Source organism: Gracilinanus agilis, chromosome 2 (genome assembly GCF_016433145.1).
Source record: "Gracilinanus agilis isolate LMUSP501 chromosome 2, AgileGrace, whole genome shotgun sequence".
In the NCBI taxonomy this organism is placed as follows: Eukaryota; Metazoa; Chordata; class Mammalia; order Didelphimorphia; family Didelphidae; genus Gracilinanus; species Gracilinanus agilis.
This window is the reverse complement of record NC_058131.1, coordinates 33,254,290-33,265,180: the sequence shown is the minus strand read 5'-3', so window position 1 is coordinate 33,265,180 and position 10,891 is coordinate 33,254,290. Positions and strand designations below refer to the sequence as shown.

The 10,891-nt window shown below is 44.1% G+C and overlaps 1 protein-coding gene across 1 annotated transcript; it reads right to left on the bottom strand.

Moving 5' to 3' along the window:
* Positions 1–7,105: 7,105 nt before the first annotated feature.
* VAMP5 (vesicle associated membrane protein 5) lies at positions 7,106–8,607 on the bottom strand. The gene is made up of 2 exons (XM_044660425.1): positions 8,377–8,607; positions 7,106–7,545 (listed from the first exon to the last, which is right to left on the bottom strand). The coding sequence occupies exons 1-2, from the start codon at positions 8,590–8,592 to the stop codon at positions 7,396–7,398; spliced, it is 366 nt and encodes a 121-aa protein (XP_044516360.1). The 5' UTR covers positions 8,593–8,607; the 3' UTR covers positions 7,106–7,395.
* Positions 8,608–10,891: the final 2,284 nt, after the last annotated feature.

The window sequence follows — 10,891 nt, the reverse complement described above, 5'->3', positions numbered from 1 at the left end:
CATTTTTTAAATATATCTGCCTATCTATCCATCCATCCATCTATCTATATATCTATATATCTTCTATCTGCCTATTTGCCTATCTACCTATCTGTCCATCTGTCTTTCTGTCTATGTATCTATTATTCTTTCTATCATTCTATCTATCTATCTATCTATCTAGCTAGCTATCTGTCTGTCTGTCTATGTATCTATGTGTCTGTCATCTGTCTATGTATCTGTCCATCTGTCCACCTATCTGTCTATCTGCCTATTTATCCAGCTATCATCTATCTATCCATCCATCCATCCATCCATCCATATACTTCTATCTGCCTATTTGCCTATCTATCTACCTATCTATGTCCATTATTCTATCTTCCTATCATTCTATCTATCTAACTCTTTATCTGTCTGTCCATGAATCTGTCCATCTGTATCTATGTGTCTGTCCATCTGTTTATTTGCCTATCTATCCATCCATCTAGCTGTCTATCTGTCTGTCTATCTATCTGCCTATCTATCTACCAATCTGTCTGTTTTTGTATCTATTATTCTATCTTTCTATCTATCTGTCTGTCTATCAAACCTGATACAAGTCTGTGAGGTGGTTGCTATTATTAACCCCATTTTATAGATGAGAAAACTAAGGCTGTTAAAAGTTATATGCTTTACCTGGCTAGTAGGTATATGAGGTTGCATTCAAACTCAGGTCTTTTTAACTCTACCAGCAAGGCATCCCCTGGGGTGCCTGGTTGCCTCCCATAGATTTAGAGTTGGAAAGGACCTTGGAGGTTATTTGGTCCAACCCCAATCAAATTAGGTAACAATTATAAAGCGCTTAGCACAGTGCCTGCACATAGTAGGCGCTATCTATCTAAAGAGAGTGGGCCGGAGAGTTATGCCCTATTGAATAGCTGAAAGACTAAGAGACCCATCCTTGCATGTGACCCATTTATCAGCTTATTGTATGGAGTCATGAACATGTATTGAATGAAACTTGTGTATTTATCATACTGTGTTATATTCTTGACTTGAATGTGATGTAATCTATTTCTGTAAGTGTTCCTAATTGCAAATACACTTCTAACGTGGATGATAGCTGTATCTATATTGTGTAATTAGGACCCGCTGCCCAGTTTAGCAAATTAAAAAGCTCTTTTAATGAACCCAAGCTCCCCTATGAAACAAAGACTCATCTTATTGGTACCAATGGTGTCCTCTGAGGTTGTATGAATGTGTCATAGCCTTGGGCAGCTAGGTGGCTCAGTGGATTGAGAGGGAGTGCCGAGGGCCACAGAGGGGACAAGGGTCCATTGAGTCCATGCAGATGACAAGGTCATGCATTGGATCTTGTGACCTGAAAAACAGGCCACAGGAAGGATGGAAACCCCAATCAACCCCTCCTGTGTGACTCCTTTCTGACCAACACTTTTTATTATTGTGATCAATTTCTCTAGGAAAGCCCCAAGTCTTGTAGTTTAGATACAGAAATCCCCTAGTCACCTTATAATAAACCAGGAATTAATGAGTTAAAGTTTCGTGCTCTCAGCAAGCAGTATTCAAAATGATAAGAAGCTGCTCCTATTCTCTCCTGATTCCTGAGAAATCTGAAGGACAGAGGATAGCAAATCAAAATACTTAATTACATCATTGCTTTACCACTTTGAACTTAATTCATAGTTTTAGAAGTTCACACTTTGCTTTACCTTTTGAAATATGTTAAAAAATAAAAAACTGTGCTGAATATTGTTTTGGATAAAAATAGGTCTTGGTAACCTTTGAATGCTATTTAGACTAAAATGTAATCTACATGAAACGTGTATCCTGCCAATTTTTCCATGTAACCTTGAATCTATGCTGTTTAGACTCAAGTGTAAGGTGTATGAATTTCATGCCAGCTTTGTGCAGGGAACTGGTCTTGAAGAAAAAATTATAAAAATAAAGGACAGCTCAAAGGCTAGCAGAATAGTTTGAGCTGACTTGTTGGTACTGGATTGTTCTCACTTTTTTTCTTCTCGACGACACTGCCCTGCTTTCCAAGCTTCCTGTTGTGTGTAGGCTGGCTCTGCACAAGAGAGGTCCTGGGTTCAAATCTGTTCTCAGACATTTTCTAGCTGGGTGACCTTGGACAAGTCACTTAACCCTCATTGCCTAGCCTTACCACTCTTCTGCCTTGGAACCTATACCCAATATTGATACTATGATGGAAAGTAAGGATTTAAAAAAGAATGTGTCATAATTAACACTACAACCTCTGAAAAGCAACGTTTGATTCTGTACTAACAAAATCAATGTAACTAGCATAAGAAAGGAAGCTGTTAATTGGGAGAAAAGTCTTTGCCTCACATATCTCTGATAAGGGTCTGATAGCTAAGCCATACAGGGCACTAGCATACTGTAGTAGAGCCGATTTCCAATGCATATCAGAGGTTTGGTGGTGGTGGTGGTGGTTCTTCTTTTTCGAAGAGGACTGATGACATCCCTGAGGTGATACCTGACTTGCTTGTGATTTAGATTTCTGTGAGGCAGTTGCACAGTCATCAACCTCACTCTCTCTTCCAGTCATCAAAGCCCAGTGGTAAGACAAGAAGACATCGTTTTCAAAAGAACTGTGAACTATTAACCATGTGAAAGAGAGTCCCAAATCATTAGGCATAAAATGATTGCCAATCCAAACAACTTTGAGGTTTTGCTTCACACTCAGATGGTGTGATGATGACAAAAACAACAAAAGCTGGGACTAGGGGATGCTGAAGGTGGAACACTAATAGGCTGTCGATGGAGCCACAAATTGGTTCAACCATTCTGGAAAGCAGTTTGAAATTATGCTTAAAAAGTAGCTCAAATGCCCCAGAGATTCCACCACCAAAGAACTCAAAGACAGAAAGAATGTCCATCAGGATATCCATTGCAACACTCTTTCTCAGATTAAGAACAGAAAGCAAAGTCAACCTACAAAGCCTGAGAAACAGGTAAATTAGAGAATGTGAATGTAACAGAATATTATTGTGCCATAAGGAATTGTAAACATGGAGAATTCAGAGAAGTATAGGAAAACTTTTATGAACTGATGCAGACTGAAATAAGCTGAACTAGGGAAACAATAGACATTAGTAAACTAGTGTAAGGATTAAAAAAATTAATGGTTTGACTAAAATATATGAAACTATAAATAATAATGGTGGTTGCCAATTCAAAGTATTATTGCTCAAACTTGAAATAACTTTAATAGCATTTATTTACAAAAGAGGTGGAAAGAGTGAAAGCAGAGAAATACAAAAGGGTAGAGAATACATTAGCCTATCTAACTAAATATTGCTCCAGAGCTTGACTCAGCCAGGACTTGTTGATCTTTAACTGGAATTAAACTCTCTCCAGAAGACAAGAAGGGAAAGCCAGCTATCCACTCACTCAAGTTCCCCCCAAGAGGCAGGTCAAGACATGACTCGAGCTGAAGGTGACTCCTGAGGCTGACTTTCTTTCTTGAGCCAACCTTCTTTTTGAAGCTGACTTCCTTCTTAAAGTCTAACTCCTCAGCCCCAGAAATTCAGGGCCTTTTATAGTGGCTTCTTGACCCTTCCCCTCTTCACAAGGGCCAATCACAGCTTCCAAATTGTCTAGCACTACCCAGGGTGGGGCAGTGTCTGTGAGATCCATTTCTCACCTTCTGGAGATATGAATTCTCATCAAAAGGGTTCACAGTTTCCTGGATGATCAAGTTTCTGAGGGTGTAAATTCACTAAGTGGTTTGTGAGCTTCTCCATCTCAGTTTAAGCTTGTGTTGATTCAATCAAAAGGTAGACAAAGGAGAGTTAATCCTGTCTTCACAATCTAGTGAAGTACTAAGTAGGGGTACTTAAGTTGTTAACCAAAGTGTTAACTCCAACTAGGCAAAGAGAATGGGATTCCCTTTTTACAAGAATAACTCAGAATAGACAAAGAGAATCAAGAATTTCCTTTCACACTAGGAAGACAATAATATACACAACAAGGATGACAATGGAAATGGAAAGAACAACCAAAAAACATTCCACAGTGAATTCTGTGCAATTGTGATGACAAAGCTTGGATTCAAATAATAGCTTTGAGAATTGGCCTCCTCCCCTTTTTGCTGAGGAAGTGGACACTAGATATGGAATACTGCAAATTATTTCAGTTTTGCTTAATTTTTTGGTTATTTTGCTGAACTTTCCCCCTGCCCCTGCATTTTTAAATTCTTTGTTATTAGGGTTGGCTTTCTGGAAAGGGATTAGGGGGGGAATATGTTGAAAATCTAAAGTGAAATGAATATTAAATATATTAAGAGAATTTATAAATAAAAAGATGAGCTGGTCATAATATGGTATGGACTCATAGACAGTTCTAGTGCTCCATTGATATCCCTAAAACTTTAAGAGGTGGCAAGGACCATGCCCTTTTCCCCCCTGCCCCAACTTATTGGATAAACTTGTGTCAGACCTGCAGGAAGACACAGACAAGAGAAACACAGGATGAATAGGTAGGGATGAGTTGTAGACTACCCTGCTGGAGAGAAACCCATAAGAGATAAATTTTCCTCATCTGGAATTTCCCAGTAGAACCACAGGTCCAAGCCCAGGACACCCGGTATGATGGCTAAGGATTACTTAGGAGGTACCACAGCCTCTCAGAACTGCTTGGGTCTCTCTCCTGGGAGGAGATAAGGGAGCCCTCAGAAAAGGAAATGAGGCCAAGAAAGGGTCACTGACTTTGCCACAATCAAGCTGGTAACAAGAAGATGAGTTGGGTTTTAGATCCAGACCCAGTGATGTTCCCATTGTACTCCTTGAAGACTGGGCCGGCAGTTCTTTGGTGTCCCCAGCATGTTCAGTACTAGAGAGCTTGTCTAAGTCCAGAATCAATACTGGTCTTCTCCTGACACTCACTGGACATCCACCTCCAAAATTTACTTGAATGGTTGCTAAGGAGATCCAAGCAAAGGCTCCATGGCTGGGAAGGGTCTTACTAAGCACCTCTCCTCCTGGTTTTTCCATTTTTTCTCTGCCCCCTGCTCCTGGCTTGCCCTGGCTCACGGGTGACTCACAGAATTTGGTGGGAATTTGAGTAGCCCTGAAAGGTCACTTGACACCTTGTATTCTGGGTCCATCAGCTAAATCAGAGGAAAGGTCAAGCTTCCCATACCACCTGGCTGAAAGCTCAGTGTCCTGGCAACTGATATTGGATCCAGTTGCTAATACTGGGTCATTCTGGCCTTCCGCTCCCCCTCCCACCCAACCCAAGCTCATTACCCAGAAACTGTAAGGGCACAATCCCCTTAAATTGGGCATTCAGCCCCATTCACCACCTCCTAGACACTGAGAAAGTAGGAGGCCACACAGGACCTGCTTCTGGAAATAGTGCCCTTTCTGAAGAATTAGAAAGGTGGGGAAAGGGGTAGCTAGGGGGCTCAGTGGAATGAGAGCCAGGCCCAGAGATGTTATGTCCTGGGTTCAAATTTGACTCCAGATACTTCCTAGCTGGGTGACGCTGGGCAAGTCACTTAATACCCATTGCCTAGTCCTTATCACTTTTCTGCCTTGGAACCAATACATGGTATTGATCCTAAGATGGAAGCTAAGAATTTTATTTTTAAAAAGGGGTGGGGGAAGGATTTGTTTGATAATAAGGATGTCAATGAAGATCACCTTCTATATTTGTTTTGTTGTTTTTTTGAGGCTGGGTATCCTGTCTTGCCTGGGCTGGACAGACAGTGAGCCATTCAACAGCTGACCCCACTGCTGACTGACCTGGAAGCTCTGACCTGGGCCAGTCCAATCCTCTGCAGGCAGCTCGGTGGCACCCTGATCGCAGAAGATCACCATGTTGGTGCCAGCCTTAGAGCAGACACCTCCTTAGCCCTCCACACCTCCACATTCCCAAACTCAATCCGAGGAGCTGAGCCTCCCCAGTGGCAGGGGTTATAGGCGTGTACCTTCGAGCCCAAGATCTCCTTATATTTGTGAAACGTTTTAGAAAAAGCCCTTAGTGTGCCCCTCTTACTCAGGAAGGCAAGGCCATACAGACAAAGAAGACTGACTCTGGAGTCAGGAGACTCAGGTTCAAATCTTGTTTCTGATGCTTACTGCCTATAGATCTTTGAAGGAGGAATAAGCATTTATAGAGTGCCTACTGTATGCTAAGTAAAATAATAATTTTATAAATTTGATCTTATTTAATCCTCACAACAACCTGAGAGGTAGGTGCTATTATTATGCCCATTTCAGATTTGAAGAAATGGAGGCAGGCAGAGATTAAGTGACTTGCCCAGAGTTACACGGTTCTTAAGCATCTATCTGAAGCTGGATTTGAAGTTGGGACTCCCCATCTCCAGACCCAGCACTCTATTGGCTTTGTCAGCATCCCTAGTCCTCAGTTTCCTAATCTGTAACATAAAGGGTACTGGGACTAGATGGCTTCTGAGGTTCTTTCTAGACTTGGGGTCTAGAACTTCCCTGTGGAAAAAGGAAGGAAGGAAGTGGCTGCCCTTATCCTTGTGTTCTCAGTAGGAACTCACGCCACAGTAATTGAATCTTGGGAGTGGGGAAGAGTCATGTCTTAAGATCCTGGAACATAGCCTGTTGTGGTGCCAGAGAGAACTCTCTCTTGATTTTGTACATCAGGCCAGAGGACACCCTCCAAGGACCCTCGAGACAGGGCTGCCTCTGAAGCACCAAGAGGACAGCTCTGGAGATGGGAGATCGATAACTGGAGGTGGATCATACGTTCATCGATAACCGGCGGTGGATCATACGTTCATCGATAACCGGCGGTGGATCATACGTTCATAAATCTAGACCTGGAAGATACGCCGGAGGCTTGTTTTCACAAATGAAGAAAATGAGGCATGTTAAGACATTAAGCAACTCACCCAAAGCAGGTAGAAAGTGTGTGAGAAAGGATTTGAACTTGGAGTTGTCCTGTCTCCAAGTCCAGTGCCCTATCTACCAGGAAATGCTCTGGGAAAAGGCCATCTAAGTTGGAGAGACAACATGTCCCTTGAGGATGTGGGCTCAGAGGCAGTGGCCTTCCTAAGCAGAGGGTGGCCCACCCTGGGTAGAGAACAAGGAGGGAACCTGCTCTCACTCTTTCACATAGAAACCAGACCTTTTACCCAATCGTGGTATTTACTAAACGCTGTACGGCCTAGCAAGGGAGCAATGTGGCTTGGACCCTGTAGGGCTCAGGGTCAGCAAGACTCAAAGCATCAAAGTCTAGTAACGGTGCAAGCGTGAAACCAAGTTCACCAATGAAAAGTCCCCAAAGTTTTTCCAACTCCATTGCCATCCGTGGTTCTCGGGGCCTCCTGGCACACAGGCTTGGTGGTCAGGCTGGGATTGGCCTCTCTTCCCCCGAGTTCTGGCCGTGGATGAATCCCCCTGCCCCAACAGCCGAGGCTCACTGCTGGCCTCCATAGATGACCAGCAGCGTGATGAGAATGACTACCAATAAGCTACCAATGACCACGCCCAGTATCACTCGCCACCGGATGTTCTCCCAACGCTTCTTCTGGGACAGGGTCTTGGTGGTCTTGCTGAAGGCGGAGCTCTGGAATGACAAGTAGAGGAAGAAGCTTAATGGAGGGTCCCAGCATGGGGGATTTGGGGCTGGAAGGAGGCCTTCAAGGTCATCTCGGCCAACCCCCTCACATTTCTCTTTGTAGCCTCCGAGCCCACTCTGTTATCCCCAGTAGCTTTGTTTTTTCAAAACTTTCTCTCTCTCTCTCTCTCTCTCTCTCTCTCTCTCTCTCTCTCTTTCTCTCTCTCTTAATGTAGAAATAATTTTTTGTAATTATTTTCTGAATTTTGCAATTCAGATTCTCTCCCTCCCCTTCTCCCAGGTGGTAAATAAGTTATACTAATATATTAACTCCTGAAGTCGACCCTCAGAGAGAATCTAAATCTAAAAGGTACCTCAAAAGCCATACCATCCAAGCCCCTCACTTTACAAGTAAGGAAACTGAGGCAGATGGCAGTTCAGTGACTTGCCCAGGGTCACTCACCTCAGTGACTAAAACAAGATTTGAACTCTGGTCTTCCTGTCTGGAAGCCCAGTGCTCTCTCCACCACAATATACCATTATTGCCTATTGAGCCCTGACCCATCGTTTCTTGCAGCCCTCTTGGACTTAAGAGCCAGAGAATCTCCTTTCATGTTTTGAGCACAACTTCCCTTTTCTGCCTTTGGAAAACCCGAGGGCTGCAGGTACCACCAGTAAAGTGCCTGGAAAAGGCATCGGTCAGAGTTCCTTCCCATCCTCTTCCTACCGTAGGGCCTTCCTTCTCAGGCCCGCCCGTCGCCCCTCACTCAGTTCCCACCCTGCTCCTGTGTCCTTATCTCAGCTCCATTCCTCCCCCCGGTGCCCCATTCCTCCTCGTACCATATCTAGGAGCTGGTCGGACCTGTGCTCCAATTCGGCTAGTTTGCCATCCCGCTCCAGGACCCGTTCAAAGTTGTTCAGCATGATTTCAGTCACTTCATCTGCCTGCTGCTGGCATCTCTCCAGGTCCTTTCCTGCCTGGGGACCAAGGTCAAAGTGAAAGCGTGTCCCTTCTCCCCCCACACTTCGCCTTTGCCTCCAAGCCTCAGAGCCCATCCTTCCCCTCCTCCTTCCGTTACAGTGGACATAGAAGACGGGGTCATAGATTTGGAGCTGGAAAGAACCTCCCTCCCATCTTTCCAGTAAGGAAGCCGTGGCCCAGATGGCTTAAGCAACTTGTCCAAGGCCACATGCAAGTAATGGAACCGGCGTTCAGACCCATACTCTCTGGCTAAAGTCATCACCCTCCACTGCACTACGCTGGAAGGTGATTGAGGATAGGACCCGTCTCCTCCTCCTCTTCTGGTCCGTCTCCTTAGAGGTCCTCCGGCACTTGGAGATTATCTAATTCAACTCCTTATTGGAGAGATGAAGAGAATAAAGTTCCAAATTGGGGAGTCATATTCTCAAGGTTATACAGAAGTACAGCTAGGTGGCTCAGTGATTAGAGAGCCAGCCTAGAGACAGGAGGTCCTGGGTTCAAATCTGGCCTCAGAAACATCCTAGCTGTGTGACCCTGGGGCTCCATTGCCTAGTCCTTACTACTCTTCTGTCTTGGAACCAATATTTAATATTGATTCCAAGATGGAAGATAAGTTAAAAACATACACACATAAAAAAAAACAGAATATAGCATTGAGATCTGGAAGAAATCCTCCAGATGACTGAGTCTAATATTCTCATTTACTTTCCTCCCGTTCTCTTTCCTTCTTTCTATTCTACTTCCATTAAAGTTTTATCCATGTCTTTTGTTTTTCCATTGAGGTCACTTTCCAACATGGCGCCCTGCCATGCCAACAAATCCTTTGCAACAAAGAAAAATAGCTAAGCAAAACCAACCAACTTGGTGACCACATCTGACACCACCTACCATTCTGGGCTCATCTTCCTCCACCTGTCTCTCAAATGGAAGGAGGAGAGGTTTGTTATCTGTTCTCGGGGACCAAGATGAGTCATTATAAATGTATTCATTAGAAATTTTGTACCGTTAGACTCCATCTCCCAGAATTCTTTCCCTGCCCCAAAATTCCTTTTCCCTTTTCCTCTACATGTATCCTTACATTGTTTGTTTATGAGTTTTGGGAGCTCCTCCCTTGCTCTCTCTTCCATGTGTGTGGTTTTGGGTGAGCTCCCTCTTGACTCTGGCCTTTTAGTTTCCCTTTTGTTTCCAGTTAATTTTTAATAAATCTTTATAAAACATAATACTTAGTTATTGTATATTAATTTCATCTTTACATCATCCAACTCCATCATTTCATGGGAGACACTAAGAGGCACTAAAAGGAAATGACTTGCCCAAGATCAGTCCATTAGTCAAAAAGCAGTTATTTGGCACTTAATATGTCCCTGGGCAGCTAAATGGAATAGTAGATAGAGCACCAGGCTTGGAATAGGGAAGGCTCAGCTTCATGAGTTCAAATCCAGCCTCAGACACTTACTACCTGTGTGACCCTGGACAAGTCACTTAACTAATCCTGTTTGCCTCCGTTTCTCATCTGTAAATTGAGCTAGAGAAGGAAATGGCAAACTGTCCCAAGAAACGGCTCTTGAAGAGTCAGACATGATTGAAAAATAACTGAACCATTGTCTCTGCCCGTAGGGAGTTCACTTTTTAAAGAAAACAATGTGAAAACACCTCCATACAGGCACGTATAAGACACACAGAGTGTAAGCTCAGAGGGAAGTAACTGCAAGTGGGCATCGAGGAGGGGTGGGTTGGGAAGGCCTCCTGCAGACGGTCAGATCTGAGCTGAATCTTGATAAAAACCCTCCAAACCAGGCCCGGATTAGGGAGAGACCTGAGACAGGAAGACCAGCCAGTGTCAGGCCATTGCCCAAGTCCAGGCGAGGCAGGATGAGGCCCTCCGCCAGTGGGTAGCAAATGAAGGAAAGAACGAAGAAATCTTCATTGAGGGCTCACTACGAATTGAATATCGTGCCAAGGGCTCTGGGGATTGTTGTTGTGGAGTCGGGATTCAGCCGTGTCCAACTTTTTGTGATTTGGGGATTTCTTGGTGAAGATACTGGAGTGGTTTGTCATTTCCTTTTCCAGCTCATTTTACAGTGGAGGAAACTGAGGCAAACAGGGGTAAATGACTTACTCAGGGTCCCACAGCCAGGAAGTGTCTGGGACCAGATTCCAACTAAAGATGAGTCTTTGTGATTCCAGCTCCAGTGCTCTCTCCACCTAACTGCCAGGAATACAAATCCAAGAAAAGAAAGGAAATCTCTTCCCTCAAGGGGCTCCCTTTCTTAGGGGAAAATAAACCCATGCTCAGGAGTTCAGGAGCGGCCGAGGGGAGCCGCCCGATGAGCCACTGACACCTTTCCAAGAATGATGAGTCCTCAGTGGATC

Coding starts and splice junctions, on each gene's coding strand:
- VAMP5 (XM_044660425.1), bottom strand. CDS start 8,592: ATGGGCTCTGAGGCTTGGAGGCAAAGGCGAAGTGTGGGGGGAGAAGGG. Junction 7,546..8,376: donor CCGACCAGCTCCTAGATATG/GTACGAGGAGGA, acceptor TTGTCATTCCAG/AGCTCCGCCTTCAGCAAGAC.